The sequence below is a fragment of the Mixophyes fleayi genome, chromosome 4, assembly GCF_038048845.1.
Source record: "Mixophyes fleayi isolate aMixFle1 chromosome 4, aMixFle1.hap1, whole genome shotgun sequence".
Classification (NCBI taxonomy): Eukaryota; Metazoa; Chordata; class Amphibia; order Anura; family Limnodynastidae; genus Mixophyes; species Mixophyes fleayi.
Genome location: NC_134405.1, coordinates 104,721,888 through 104,738,002, shown reverse-complemented (window position 1 = coordinate 104,738,002; position 16,115 = coordinate 104,721,888). Strand labels below are relative to the sequence as shown.

The window sequence follows — 16,115 nt, the reverse complement described above, 5'->3', positions numbered from 1 at the left end:
TTCACTGCGAGCGCCACACGGAGGAGGAGACCAGGGAGGGAGCCGGAGCGCCAGCTGACGTGAACGCAAGGTAAGTATTTTTTTTTTTTTTTTTCAGGATATTTTTTTCATTAACAGCGCTGCCCCCTTGCCACAACCACTGGGCCACATTTACAGGACAACCCTGCTGTAGAGTTATTTAGGAGGGCTTTGTTAATTCTCCATGTAGATGTAGGAGTCTGAGAAACTAAGTCTGACAGATATGCTGAAATGGGGCAGGGTCTGTTCATTTTTAATTCTAAAATGAATTACTCAGGGAATAATTTATTTTAGTCAAATCATGACTAAGCATTATGATATATGTTATTGAATATGAGAAGTATACTTTAGTATGCTCTAATTTTCAGTCCTCCAAGTCATACAGATGATGTAATTTAAAAAAAAAATCAAATAATACCTTTTATCTTTTTGTTTTTTCAACAACTTTATTTTGGTTTACAAATGTAACAAAACACATTAATCATAGACATTGGATGCGAACATAAAGGTAACAGTTGTGCAGTTTTCAGTATATGTCAGTTTTCAAGGACCATTATAGGTCACAATTAAGCTTTTATGCCAAGTGTAGTAAGGACTGTTAGTGGACAACCAGTTTAGGCCTCTGTAGGGTGTGAGGCCACGTGGTGTGGCTATTGGACTTTTGCGACTGAATCACAGTCATGATCCATCCCCACAAATACTTATTACGGATGTTACCTTCTTGCTGCTTTACAGATTTTATTATTATTATGCTATTCTTTTGAGTTCAGTTAAAATATGCCCTTATAATGCCTTATGTTATAATGTTGACAATGGGATTATGTTGACAATGGGGGTATTATATGCAGGGCCGGTGCTAGGTTCCTTGGCACCCTAGGCACACTTTCACATCCATGCTCCCCCCCAGGCACACTTTCACATCCGCGCCGCCCCCCCAGGCACACTTTCACATCCGCGCCCCCCCCCAGGCACACTTTCACATCCGCGCCCCCCCCCAGGCACACTTTCACATCCGCGCCCCCCCAGGCACACTTTCACAATCTGCGCCGCCCCCCTCCCCACGTCTTTCCTTACCTTTACTTGCCGCTATAAAGCTGCTCCTTTTTGCTCCGTCTCCTCCCCTCCCCTCCACTCACTGACACTGTCGGGCCGTGAGGATGATGTCACGCCCGACAGTCAGTGAGTGGAGGGGAGGAGATGGAGCAGAGAGGCGGCGGTGGTGATCCATAGCCCCTTCCCCCTCCCCGTGGATTTATCGGAAGCTGTGCGGCGGCCGTGGAAGGTATGGTCAGCGGTCGCCGCGCAGTTTAAAAGTAATTTTTATTCTGTGGTGCCCTCCAGAGCCCGGCACCCTAGGCAACTGCCTAACCTTGCCTAATGGGAGCGCCGGGCCTGATTATATGATCTATATACAGGTTACTCTTAAAAATCACCGTGTGGGTTGTTACTAAAGTAGACGTAGGAGAGAGAGATCTGTATGTTAAATGGTTAGTGTATGCCTGTATAATTACATCATGCTTATCATGTTTAGCTCTGTGACTGTGTATTTGCCAAAAGCAGAAAGGCATTGCGCTGGCCCTCCCTAGTGGTAGAGGGGATTACATCAGGCTGAGCGGCTGGGATCCTTAGAGAATCATCGTAAGGCCCAGTGACTGTGTCATTAGTTCCGTGGGGATATTAGCATACATCTGGTGAACTGAATATCTGCATAGCCTGTATCGTTGATTCTATCATTGAGTTTTGGTTGCAACAGTGTGCTTAGCGGATTTCCATGAATTCACTTGAACCTGCCATCCTAACAAAGGAGTTTTACTGTAGGCCACTTTGCATGGATCCAATAAGGGTAACTATTTCAGGCCCTATTTTAGGTCTTTGTGCAGGCTGCCAATAAGATCTGAATGGAGTTTGAAATGAAAAGCAGGTGTTACTATAGGCCATTGTTTAGGCCACAATATAAATCTGTAGTGGCTAGTAGCCACTGGCTACAGATCAGTTTAAACTGCATTTCCTAATGGTATTCAGATTACAGTTTGAGCAGCTGGATGAATCAGATGATACTACTGGCCTGGAATGGGATAATGGCTCTGAAGTCGGTGTAGGGCATTTTTTCAGACCACTGCAGGAAACTGTTTTTGCCCATGGTATGTGTCCCTGGAGTGTCTGTGGCTCAAATGAAGCTGAAGCTAGGCCTTACAAGTTGGTGCTTTGGTGACCAGTGTCCTACATTGTGTATTTCTCCTGCGCCTTCTATTCTGATTGAGCAATCATTTTAAAATTATATTATTTTACATTTCTATATCCAGTAAGGTTGAACATTTTGTGCATTGCAAGAACTCATGTAAAAATATTATATTACAGTACATAGGGCATTGCAATCATATAACAGAGTTAATATGCAAATAAAAACCACAAGTAACTATATAATGTTTCAGGAAGTTATTTCATTGCATGTAATAAACTGCCCATTTATTTGTTCAATAGTTTACCCTAGTTGATTTCACTTCTGAGTGACCTGATTTAGGTCCCGTAGGTAGCTTTCTGCCTATAAAATGATATGTTTCTCTGCGAAGTTAACCTCATCAAAAGTATAGGATGTGGCCTGGCCACAGCCTGCTCAGAGCTTTTGCAAAATTCAAGTCCTCTTACAGAATGACCCCACCCATCAAGGAATACCCATAAAGATATACTCTTTCTACCCCTTTAAATACGTTTTTGCGCTGCGTACTCCACTCAATTCTCCCCATTGGCTAGTGCAAACTTCTACTCCTCTGCAAATGCCCCAAACTCATGCCCTTTGGTGTAAATCTAGACGCAGTAGAGAGGAAGGTGAGGCCCATTAATAATGCTGTGTCTATGCATTCTGCTGGTACTCAAGCATGGGCTGGAGCTCAATTACTTACGGCTTCTTTTGTTTAATTTCATTAGATGTATCCCGGGATGTCAGATTTGTCAACAGCTAATCCGGTAAGCCCTTAAGCATCATTCATATTTTCTTGTCTGTGTGGATCAAAGTGGACATGATTATGTCATGTTACACCATCAATATCTAATTACCACTTTATAGGGCGTGAGGATGGAATATAAAATATACTACTGGTACTTAAGTACCGCTTTATGCATTTTTGTAATATACTATAGATCTGGCTACTCTAGTTCTCAGTTATACCTCCAAACAAAACATTATGTAAATAGTGTATTTTTTTAGGTGCTGTTGTGGTCGGTTAATCAGAGAACACAGTCTCCATGCTGGTAATGCTGGCTTAAATCTCACAGATGATCGGTCAAAATCAGTGGTTTGGACAGTGGAGAAGTGCACAGTGAAGAGTTCTACAGATGCATATGGCACCATTGACTTTCAAGGTGGATCAAACGTCTGCAAAGCCAAGGTAAATAATTTATTTTATGTCATTCTACTTATCAACCAGCTGCTTTATGTCTCAAATTTATCTATAAAGAACATAAATAACCAAATACAGCAATCATCTTATACAGTATGATCTGATTAACTTTTTAGAACATCCTTAAGTAACCAATTATCTCACTTCCACTCCATATGGCTCGACCCACAAATATGGACTCATGTGTGCAGTTAGGAACCGATTGTTTTTGCTCCACCTATGATGTCTTAAAACTGAATGCATCCATTTGTGTTATGTCACACAAAAAGAGCTAAATTGTATGTAACATGAATGCAGCCAATTTCATACTTTCCATAATTCCAAGTAGCTTGAAGGACACACAACATTTGATTTTTTTTTTATTTCAAAATTTTGTTATAAAATATACACTCTCTTCTTTTCTTCCATTCACCTTGGCAGATTTTGGATTCAAACTATTATAAAACATAGTTTAGTATAACTACATACACAGAAGGCACTGAAATAAAAAAAGTTATATAGAGTTGATACTATTATTGGTTCTGCATTCCTAAAACAGTGAAAGCTATAAATGATGTTAACATTATATTGATGTTATTATCAGTATCTAATGGGTCACATTTTTTTAGTATGCCAGGTTATCAAATGACAGCAAAACTGAAGATATACTTGATCTCATGGGCAAGGAATGGCGGATGCGACTGCCGAAACTAGTTATCTCTGTACATGGCGGAACACAGAAATTTGACCTTCACCCTCGCATTAAAGAAGCACTCTCCAGGGGATTTATTAAAGCTGCAGTAACCACAGGAGCTTGGATATTGACAGGAGGAGTGAATAATGGTAACCAATTAAAGACTCTTACTTTCTTAACATTTATATAGCATCTGCATATTCCGCAACGCTTGGGAACAAGCACAATATTAAAACAAGGCATTAAGACTGTGTATTGATAGACAAAGAGCTGAGAAGGCCAAGCTTGCAAGCTTACACCATATTGTAAAATAGGAGTTAGATACATGAGATTAAGTGCCACGTTGTACATATTGGACCAGCCAGATTGCAATGGAAAAGGTGCTTCCTGGGGCTATGTTACCCGGTCACACTGAAGTTTTGATTTGAGAGTTAGAAGGTTGTTTGAGAATAGAAAGAGAATATATATTAGTTTAACTGAACCGCGTAGAGGGGTGATAATTGGGTAGCATATCTTAATGAGTTTAAGAGGATGTCTCAGCAATTGGTTAAGCCTACAGGAAGAGGTGAGGGAAAAATATTTTGCATGTGAGAGGGCATCCACAGAGTAGGTGCAGCCTGAAAAAAGTTCCTGCAACCGGAAATGGGAGCCGGTAATGAGTGTGTTTGAGAGACCAGATCTTGCACAGAACAGAGGGGTCGAGTTGGGAGATATTTTGAAACAAGTGAAGACATGTATGTTGGTGCAGTTTTTTTTATGGCCTTGTAGAAAAACAAAGTATGGCTGCCACACTAGATTATTAAATGATATATAGTTATACGTTATCTACCTCAGAAATCAATGTATAATATTCTATATGGATAAATATGATTTATTTTTACACCACTAAAGTGGAATCAATATGGAAAAAAATATAAAGGGAAATTAGTCAACTTTATATTTTGTATAATTTTCAAAACTATTATAATTTGTAAGGCTTTATTATCCTACCCATAATAATAGTTTTAGACTTAGAATGTGGCTTAGTAACCACAAGGGTTAAAACAATTAATTATCATATTTCTTAACTGCCCTTTGCTGTCATGGAGAGTTGTCGGTGTATGATCTCCTTATATGCAAATCATTATATCTGAAATGACTTTGTAGCACTGAGTTCAGTGATATTAGTGAGACATCTTTGAAAATCTACCAATATGATTTCATATTTAGAAATTTAGATACATACTGTAGTTATAAAGTGGCTGTAATGGATACATTGCAATATATCTCACTATTTGAAATCACCAGGTTTCTTAGTACATGTGGCTTTGCTGGACAATAGAAACACATTTACTGTTAAAGTGCCCTACATAATATTAACTCTTTCCTGTATAATTTTTTGGGCCTTATTTGTTAGTAGTATTTTAAATTGGATTTGGAGAACTAGGCTGCTGCATTCAAAATGGATTGTAGGGCTGCATCAGGTCTGGGGTTGTGGGCACCAGTTAAGGTTGGCACATCCATTTAATTTATTACTAGTAGTCACCAAAGCCTGTTACAAAACAGTATGGATATAGCTATGTTTAGTAACCAGGTCACATGCCACCGAACTAGCCCTAGCCCTTAACGTGGTGAGTGGAGCACTACAGGCAAGTAGCTCTTCATCACACTATGCCCCTTCAACACACTGCGCCCCTTTTTACACTGTTCCCACTTTTACACTGTTCCCCTTTTTACATGTGTCCCTCATCACATTGTGTCCCTTTTTAGACTCTACCCCTCATAACACTGTCCCCCTTATCACACTGTTTCCCTTTTACACTGTGCTCCTTTTTAACACTGTGCCATTATCACATATGTCCCTCTTCACATTGTGCTCTTTTTACACTGTTTCTCTTATCGCACTGTGCCCATCATCACACTGTACCCCTCATTCCATTGTGCCGCTTTTACACAGTGCCTCTTATCACACTGTGCCCCTTATTACACTGTGCCAGTTTCCACACTCTGCCACTTTACATACTGTGCCCCTCAACACATGTGCCCCTCATCACACTGTGCCACTTTTGACACTGTGCCCCTCATCACATTGTGTGCATATTTACACTGTGCCACTTATCACACTGTGCCTCTTTTCACACTGTGCCCATTTTCACACTGTGTCCCTTTGCACAATACGCCCCTTTTCACACTGTACCCTCTTAACACACTGCCCAACTTTATCACACCATTCTTTGCTTACCTTCCTATGAATTTCTTCTCTTCTGTCTTTTTTTCTGGCAGCGGCTCCTCTCAGCAGAGCTCCTGGCTGACAGTCAGTGAGGAGGAGGGCACAGGGAGCGTCAGACAGGCACTGTCCCATCGCACTGGACTCAGCAGTGGGCTAGGGGTGGGGAGGGCAGGGCCATCTTACCAACATTATGGGTCCCCGGGCAAAGCAGTGCACCGGGGCCCCTAGATATAGATGTATACAGATACGGATATAGATATAGATATATAGAGATAGAAGAGACAGATAGATGTACTTGCTCAGTGACCCTTGTAGTTTTTTTTTGCAGGTTTTTTTCTTTTGCAGGATTATTTATTCTCATTAAGAGCCGTGCCTATGGGGCCCCCTTGCCCGTGGGGCCCCTGGGCAGCTGCCCATTGTGCCCAATGGAAAAGATGGCCCTGGGGAGGGGGCCCGATTTCCCCAATCTTTCCCCCTGGATTCGCCTCTGAGTCAGATTAGTAAAATTCTGCAGGATGCAGGTTAAACAAATAAAATCAGCAAGCAGATGTCAGCAACGTACAAAGTCAGGATCCAGGTATCACGGAGTCAGGAACAACCCGGGTCAATTATTAGGAATCAAGCAGTAAACAGGATAAGATGCTCAGAATGGCAAAACTGATAGTCTGCCAGGGAATGACAGGTAGAGCAGGTATATATATACTGCTTGGAAGTCCAACTCCCTGCGTCTGTGATATCAGCAATCAGCTGATTGCAACTCCGTAAACTTGCATCGGTTGTGCTTACCGTGGTGTGCCATGAGAATTGAATACTGAGTCCTGCGTCTAAATACAAGAGTCCTGACAGGGTGTTATTCTGGTTAGGAGAAGACCAGTAAGGAGGGAATTATAACAGTCAATGCAGGATATGGGCCTGATGCTGAGTGTTAGGAAATATGCAAATTTGTGCTGAGCATGTCCACAAAAACCAAAACAAGCTGATATGTATGCAGATTTGCTTGTAGTTGATGCTTTTGGAAATGCTTCTACAGATTGGATGGGGAACAAAGGACAGTTATGAGTAAGGATCACAACTATGCAGCAAACTTTTGGCTGGTGGAAACAGTATTAGCTAATTTTTGAAAGATTGAGTTTGAGGTAGTGAGAAGACATCCAAGATGAAATGGCAGAAAGGCATTCCGTATAAAAGATATGGAGAGGATAAATAAAACTGGCTATCAACAATACCAGAGTTTCTAGGGAATACTGGTATAGACAGAGAAGTGTAGAGGTCCTTGAACTGAGCCTTGTGGTTCTCCAACTGATAGAGGAGGTGGATCCAGAGAAATGATCAATGAAAGAACAATTTCATAAGTAGTATGAGAACCAGGACAGGACACATAAGGAATGTAGTGTTTGCGTGAGAAGTCAGTGATTAATAGGAGGAAATGCAGAAGAGAGGTACAGGAGTATTAGAAGTGAGTAATAGCCTTTAGATTTAGCAGTGATCAAAACTATTTATCTACTGAAATGTTTAAATTGTATTAACTACATGTTTTACAAATTCTTAATTTAGTATTAACTTTTATATTACTAGCAGCATCCCTAAACCGTTAATGACCTTGCATCATGAATTTACAGTGAGCAAGAACACTGCACTGCAGCATACCGAGGTTTAATATTCTGACATTCCGATATATGGTACAAGATAACTACCTTGTTGGCCGTAGTCTTGAGCTGATACTGATGTTCGGGCTCTATATCATACTGTCCACCAGAGGTTTAGATTATGATGATAAATTCACTTATCCAGGCTCTTCAATAAAATAATTTTCACAATGGTGTGACTTTAGTTTAAATGAAAAAGTTACAGTTTGATAGCATGTGCCTAAACAGTTTATTGTTTATATGAATGATATGTTTATGTTCTCTTGTTGAATGTAGGGGTCACGGAACACATTGGGGATGCTTTGAAGGAACATGCTTCCCAATTGAGCCATAAGATCTGCGTTGTCGGAATAGCCCCATGGGGTATAATTGATGGTAGACAAGATCTTATCGGAAGAGATGTAATGCAACATTTTTAATCCTTAAAGTTTTAAGTTTATTTCTCATACTTCTAGCTTTCACTGTACTTTGTTTTCTACAAGGTCCCAGCTCTATATCAAACTCTGATGAACCCTCTCAGCAAGCTCCATGTCCTCAGTAGTCTCCATACCCACTTCATCTTGGTGGATGATGGCACAGTTGGACGGCATGGAGGTGAAGTTCGCATACGAAGAGAATTAGAAAACAGAATCTGTCTAAAACAAATCCATGCACGTGAGTTTCACTGATATTTTGGTAGATTTTACAATGATTCTATGTGGTGAATTTAGAATCATGTTAAACAGGAACTATAACTTAAACCTTTCAACTTGCACTAAAGGAAACATGTTTTAGCAATATTTTTGCTTTGACTTTAATGTTATATACTAGAAATACATTTAAATGGTGCCGGTGAACCCAAAGAAATGCAGCCTAGTACTTTTAAATAAATCAGTAAGCAAATGTGGAATATAGACACAGCAGACAGTGTGCAACATGGACAAAATAAGCCAATTTGGGCTTCTAGCCTACCCGTGTGCGAAAGCTGAAATTAATACAAAAATTCAAGGTAGGTTATTAGTTACTGTTTGGTTCCCCCCCGTAACATTGTTTTGGTTTGTCACTGGTTGGAGACTTTCTATCTTGGCCAAGCCAGTACTAAGAAGCTCTGTATTAATTTGTATTGCAGTAGGTTAGAAGCGCAGGATATCTCTTGGGTAGGTGTCAATTTCAATGAAAATGAGCTTAGTTGTAAATAATACTGTTTTATACAGTAAAACACTATAGAAGTGGATTGATAATAAGATTTCTTCCACCAATGGAGTTAATGAAACCTTCAGTCTGCATCCATCTCTTTTATACTACTTGCTTATTAGTGTCAGACAAGTTCTGCTAGTACTAAATCTAATGTTTTTGTACTTATCTGCATGCTCCTTTATTAAATACCACATTTATTTAGGGACTGGAAAGCGAATACCTATTGTGGCTCTAATAATAGAAGGTGGACCCAGCACTATCGTTACAGTGTTTGAGTATCTTCAGCAAAATCCACCAGTGCCAGTTGTGGTGTGTGAAGGAAGTGGCAGAGCAGCAGACTTACTGGCATATGTTTATAAGCAGACAGGGAGTAAAGGGTAAGATATCATTTGGATCAGCTGAGAAATAATGAAAAAGTGGTCATCATGGCTGAACTACCCTGTTAACATTTCACTTATTCTTAGAAATCTTCCAGAAAGCACACAATCCGATGTTATTGCCACCATAAAGAAAACACTCAGCCTCAATCAATCTGAAGCTGTACACATGTTCCAGACCTTAATGGCTTGCATGAGGACCAAGCACCTAGTAAGTTTGTTAGTCTCCCTACTGTAATTGTCTTCTATCTAATTTATAGGATGACCCGCAGCTGAAACTGTATTGTCATAACTTTACATATAAAAAGAAGAAAATGATTGCCACGTGTTTACAACTTCACAATGCTCGGCACAGTCTAATTTGTGAGTAGAGGCAATGAAGCCAGTATAGGCACATTTCTTATTTCCAGAGAAGAGGCGTATACATATATACATATGTATGTTTATTTGGAATGGTTGAATCACTGTGCTTAGAGCCAGGGCTGGTGCTGGAATCTCCAACACATCCCGGAGGTGAGTTTGCATATGCTCAGTGAAGCCCCATTGGTGTGACAATCCCCGATACCTCAGTGCCTGTTCCAATACCCACTCTAATTAAGGCGGCAATTCAGAACAGAAAACATATTTTTCAGCACAGGAGGGCGCCGTGCTTACGGGGCTTACTGTGTTCCGCCGGCCTTGTTCTGAGCGTTGACCGCTGAACAGAGAATCAATTTTGGAACACTTTTCCAGTGGTTTTAAATCTATTCAGACTTTTATACATCAGCGATTTTCAAGCCACAAAACAAATTGCAGAAAATCTGCTCTTTTATAAAACCAAAGCGTGATACATTTCCCCCTAAAGGTCATCTATGAACCATAGATGTGTAAAACCACAGGGTAAAAGCCATTTTGGATATGTGGGCCAAGATGGCGATGTCTGCAGGGTTTACCATTACACCAGCTGATGGGGGGAGTTGGACTGATCAAGGTTATACTTTGAAAGTCTGGATTAGTTTCTCCACTGTAACTAGTTTTGCTCTGAAGTACAGAAATTAGATTTCATTTAGCTTGACGTAATTATTTAAGTGCGCTAAAGGAATAGAGGGCTTGCATTGTCTGCGACCACTGAGATTGGGTCTTGTCTCAATACTTATAAAAGGATGCATTGTGTACCCTCCCTGTGCACTTTTGTGGAAATGCGTAGTTTTACAGCACACCAATGTAGTAAAAAGCTTGAAACATACAGTAGTGATGAATGTAATAATTCTTGATGTTTCTTCACACAATAATTAATTTAATACACAGATTAAGTCAGGCCTTGACAAATCCCTGGTGCCAGGTTGCAATGATGCCTAAAAATTGGGCTCTGGCACCTAGCTCCTGGGGAGCCCTGCATGAATTGGGACATATTTCCTACTCCTCCGAGTGGTGCTATGCTAACGTGCACTTGTAGGAGAAGGTTCGGTGTACGTGGCATCTGAGAGCTCTGTCATGAGCAATGGGTGGGGTACATACATCCTTTAGCTGACAGGGCATTAGGTTGTGGATGTGACATTCACACTAATTCTATAGCAGGCTCCAGGGAACTTGGCTAGTGAGCACAGCTGTATACAACACAAGTTCATTCATGCAACTTGTTAGTTATGTATTTGTATCATTAGGATCTCTACTTTGGATATATTTATATTCAAAGTCCTGGTTTGTGCTATTAACCAAGGCAGCACAAATAAACATCTAAGCTTTATGTAAAATGAAAGCATGGATGAAAAGGTCAAAGAGAAGCTACAAAGATAAAGCCATTTAGAAATCAATACATTACAATTATTTGAAAGTGCAAAACACTTTTTTCCTCATGTTTACCTATCAACTCATCTAATTAGATATCAATACTTAAGTACAATTTATAATTTTAACATTTCTGCTATCTTACCTAAAAATGAATCCATGTTTGGAATGCGGTATTGAAAAAGAAAGTGGAAATGGGGTCATTGGAACCAATAGGTTCCATCCTACATGCTTTTATTGGTTTGTAAATGCTAGTGGGTAACTGGCCTATAACAGCTCTTTATGGATGTACACATCAACAAAGGTAGTCCTTTTAGAACTACAATATTGAAGTGTTGCACTAAAGAGAAACTCGTATAAATCAAAAATACTTGTACAAAGCAGCATCACCCTTTCATATATAATTTTATATAGGTAAATTGGTCATTTTGGGCTGGGTATGTGTTAATCGTATGACTATATTTGTATTCTAGATAACTGTATTTCATGCTGGGCCAGAAGAACAACAGGATATTGATGTTGCAATCCTCACATCACTGTTAAAAAGTCAGTATTTTATCAACCTCTCTCTGTAGTTGGCAGTTTCTTTATATCATCCTATTCACTTTACTTCTACTAATGCCTAACATAAGGTACCATTTTCCTCTTTCTTGAGTGGACTGTTTCACTGTTTCAAAATATACATGTTTGCACTGCTTAAAACATTAGTTCTAGCAATGCTATGTGGTGCATTATTCAAATTGATCAATTCTGTTAAAGAAACAATCAAATCTATAATTCTTAATCTAAAGGCTGTAGGCATCAGTTTCTTCTACTGCTCTCTATGGACGGCCATGGTCACAGTGACTTCTGCAGACTAGACCACTATATACTGTATTGCATATTTAACAAAAACTTCCACTGGGCCTTTCCTTCTCACCATGGTAGCTTTGTTTTATTACAGCCCTGATGCTTTTGTCTACAGAACTACGAAATTTTCTTCCTAAGTTTTATTGCCCACCAGTGCACCTGTCAGTGGATTTGCTGCTCTTTATATATGTGACATCAATGCTTGATCACATAATTGTTACTGACAACTTGTTATTTTTTCTCTTACGCAGCTGATTGTTTATTAAAGATTTGGCGCCCATAGCAGAGGACGTTGGTAAAGCATCGCACTCTCATTTAGGGTGTCTGTACTTTCTATTTCCATGTGCCCATTATTGCTCAGATGCGACCTCACTTAGGGGTATATTTACTAAACTGCGGGTTTGAAAAAGTGGAGATGTTGCCTATAGCAACCAATCAGATTCTACCTGTCATTTTGTAAAATGCACTAAATAAATGAAAGCTAGAATCTGATTGGTTGCTATAGGCAACATCTCCACTTTTCCAAACCCGCAGTTTAGTAAATCTAGCCCTTAGAGTATCATCTTTCCGACAGTTTCGTTGTGTTGTTTACTCATATTTACCCTTGTGCCTTATGTTCCATATTGCTTATGAGTCTTATCTTCTTAACATTTTAAACTTCACGATATATGTAAAAAAAAATCGAAGATTTAAAATATACCAAATATTTGTTGTTTCTCAGTTCTTTCTCTTGATCATTGAATTTTGTGCAGTAAAATTCCTGATATTATATTATTTGCCTTTAAGAATTATTGCAGAGTTGTAGAAACTATTTTTCTTTAAAAAGCAAACACTGCAATAAATAAAAATGAATGCCACATTTGTGCTAATAAAACACACACACTGGCCAATACCTATAGAGAATCAGGTTGGGGATTGGCTCTTATTTATTTATTTTATTATATAGTGCCTTGTGCATTATGCACATATCAAAAACAAACAAAATAGGGGTTCCTCTGTACCCCTGTTTGCAGGGGTATTCCTAGTCACTTATTTACTTGCTTTTGCTGACTAGGCATATAAAGGTCTATTTTTAGGCATAACACGGAAATTCTGCTGCTTTAGGAAGCATCATAAATGGCACCTCTGTCTAACTGCTAGTAACTATCATAAACTTTTGTATATTTGGGCATTTTAAAAGAGAAATATTGTAATTTGTTAAACACTTTTAACTCTATCTACATAGAGTTATCTTGGTACTACAGGTCAGAACAACTTTCTACTTTGGGCTCATACAAGTCTCGGTTGTAAGTACCACTGCCAAACAGTAGTACTCAAAGTAAATTTAGAGCTTTGCATTAAATTCATTCTCTTCATTTTATAGGAAATTAAAATGGAAAAGTTAGTTATTGCATAAAAATGTGTATGTCACAAATCGGGATCTTAGCCGCACTTACCTCATCCGCCGTTGTCATATCACGGCTACCTGGGTCCCTTCTGGTCATCTGCAGCATTCCCGTTCTCCACACCTTCATTTGTAAACAAACACATACTGTCTGTCCTGCAGCATGGGCGCGGCCATCTTGGATGCAGTCAGGTGATCATTCCAAACCAACCAGATTCAGAAGCTGTGATCACATGAACTGATCAGCCAATAGTTGTTTGGGACATCCTATTTAAACCTGCTGCTGTGATCTGTTCATTGCCAGAACAACACACTTCTCTCCAGAGGATAGTTCTTGGCTCCAGTGTTCCTGACTGCATTACAAGTGCAGTAATCCTGTCTGCACTCCTAAGTGCAGTGTTCCTGACTGCATTACAAGTGCAGTGTTCCTGACTGCATTACAAGTGCAGTGTTCCTGACTGCATTACAAGTGCAGTGTTCCTGACTGCATTACAAGTGCAGTGTTCCTGACTGCATTACAAGTGCAGTGTTCCTGTCTACATTTCCAGACTGCTAATTCCCCTGCTATATTCTACAATCAGCACGAACATGAGCAAGAAGTTCATCCAGGCTGCTAAGTTCTGTTTCGCTCCTGCTCCAGCTAGTCCCAAGGGTCCCGAATCGGATCAAGAAATTCAGACGACCGTGACAGTTTGTTCTGGCCTAATGGATCCGCTAGGGGAACATACCCCGAGGGAGGACTCTGTCCAAATATTAGCTGAACGCATTGAGAGACAAGAAACTAACCAGGGGCAAATTTTGAGATTGCTGCAGGATGTTTCTACACGTATGGATACCTTGCAGTTATTCCGCAGTCAACCATCCCATACTCCGCCTGAGCCAGTAATACCTGCTTCACTACTTACTTCACCCAGACTCCATCTTCCCACGTCAGCTAAATACAATGGCGATCCGAAGAATTGCCGCGGGTTTCTCAACCAGTGTAGTATACACTTTGAATTACAACCCGGAAATTTCCCCACTGCACGTACCAAAACTGCTTATATTGTTTCGCTACTATCAGGGCAAGCTCTGGCATGGGCATCACCGCTCTGGGAAAAATCTGACCCAATTTTATTTGACATTGATAGCTTCCTGTCTACCTTCCGCAGAATATTCGACGAGCCTGGAAGAACAACGTCAGCCGCTTTAGATATTCTGCGCCTTCGGCAAGGGCAGCAGTCTGTGGGCCAATATGCCGTTCAATTTCAAACACTTTCCTCTGAACTATCTTGGAATAACGATGCTCTTGTTGCGGTTTTCTGGCAGGGCCTGTCTGACCACATTAAGGATGTATTAGCGTCTCGGGACTTACCTACAACGCTAGACCAATTGATTACCACCTGCAATCGGGTTGATCTTCGGTTCAGAGAAAGAACTCTAGAAAAGAGGAAGCTGAAACACCCCAAGTTCCACCCTATTCAACGGGTCCGTGTACCGTCTCCTTTCCCTGAAGGACCCATGCAATTAGGCAAAGCACGTCTTTTACCCACCGAGCGAGAACGGCGAGTTAGAGAGAAACTTTGCTTATACTGTGCCAGTTCCGGACATCTGTTACATCATTGTCCTCGTAAGTCGGGTAAACACAACCTCCTAGCTGACAATGAGGAAGTGAGCCTAGGAGTGGCTCTTCGCTCCCCACAAGGCAAGGACTGTATTATCCCAGTCACTCTGAAACACGCTCAAGGCTCCCAATACATTTCAGCCCTGCTGGATTCTGGAGCAGCTGGGAATTTCATGTCTGCCAGATTAGCTGCTGAACTAGCCATTCCACTAGAGAAAATTCCAGTGACCATCTTTCTCTCTGCGGTTGACGGTAGCCGTATTCCAGGGGGTACCATTACGCATCAGACTTCTCCAGTGACGCTCCAAATAGGAGTTCTGCATTCCGAGTCTCTTACCTTTTTGGTCATCCCAGAAGCCACTAGCCCTGTGGTTCTCGGGTTTCCATGGCTTCAAACGCATAACCCCCATATTGACTGGTCGACTCCACAAATCCTGGCGTGGGCTCCAACTTGTTTCGGGTCCTGTTTACAACGTGTTCTTCCACATTGTTCCCCCTCTGATAAGGAAGTTTTGCCAGTTCCTTCTGCCTACCAAGAGTTCACAGACGTTTTCAGTAAGCAGGCCGCTGAAACTCTACCACCTCATCGGGATTGGGACTGTCCCATTGATCTTGTTCCGGGTAAAACCCCACCGCGTGGCAGAGTCTACCCTCTTTCTATCCCTGAGACAAAATCTATGTCTGAATATGTAAAAGAGAACTTGGAAAGGGGCTTTATTCGCCCATCCTCTTCACCGGCAGGAGCCGGGTTCTTTTTTGTAAAAAAAAAAGATGGTGGATTACGTCCCTGCATCGATTACCGAGGTCTCAACGACATTACCATCAAGAACCGGTATCCTCTGCCCCTCATCACAGAGTTATTTGACAGAGTCAAAGGTGCGCAAATATTTACGAAGTTGGATCTCCGCGGGGCCTACAATTTGATCCGTATCAGGCGTGGCGATGAATGGAAAACCGCCTTTAACACCAGGGATGGGCACTACGAATATCTTGTCATGCCATTCGGTCTGAGCAA

At 40.8% G+C, this 16,115-nt stretch overlaps 1 protein-coding gene across 1 annotated transcript in view; it reads left to right on the top strand.

Moving 5' to 3' along the window:
* The window catches only part of LOC142151871 (transient receptor potential cation channel subfamily M member 7-like), a 113,827-nt gene that overhangs the window by 14,165 nt on the left and 83,547 nt on the right, over positions 1 to 16,115 (top strand). The window contains exons 3-10 of the mRNA XM_075207936.1: positions 2,944 to 2,982; positions 3,224 to 3,404; positions 4,025 to 4,238; positions 8,221 to 8,345; positions 8,427 to 8,598; positions 9,323 to 9,497; positions 9,585 to 9,708; positions 11,738 to 11,810. Of these exons, the coding sequence (XP_075064037.1) occupies positions 2,944 to 2,982; positions 3,224 to 3,404; positions 4,025 to 4,238; positions 8,221 to 8,345; positions 8,427 to 8,598; positions 9,323 to 9,497; positions 9,585 to 9,708; positions 11,738 to 11,810 (1,103 nt within the window). The remainder of the gene's footprint in view (positions 1 to 2,943; positions 2,983 to 3,223; positions 3,405 to 4,024; positions 4,239 to 8,220; positions 8,346 to 8,426; positions 8,599 to 9,322; positions 9,498 to 9,584; positions 9,709 to 11,737; positions 11,811 to 16,115) is intronic.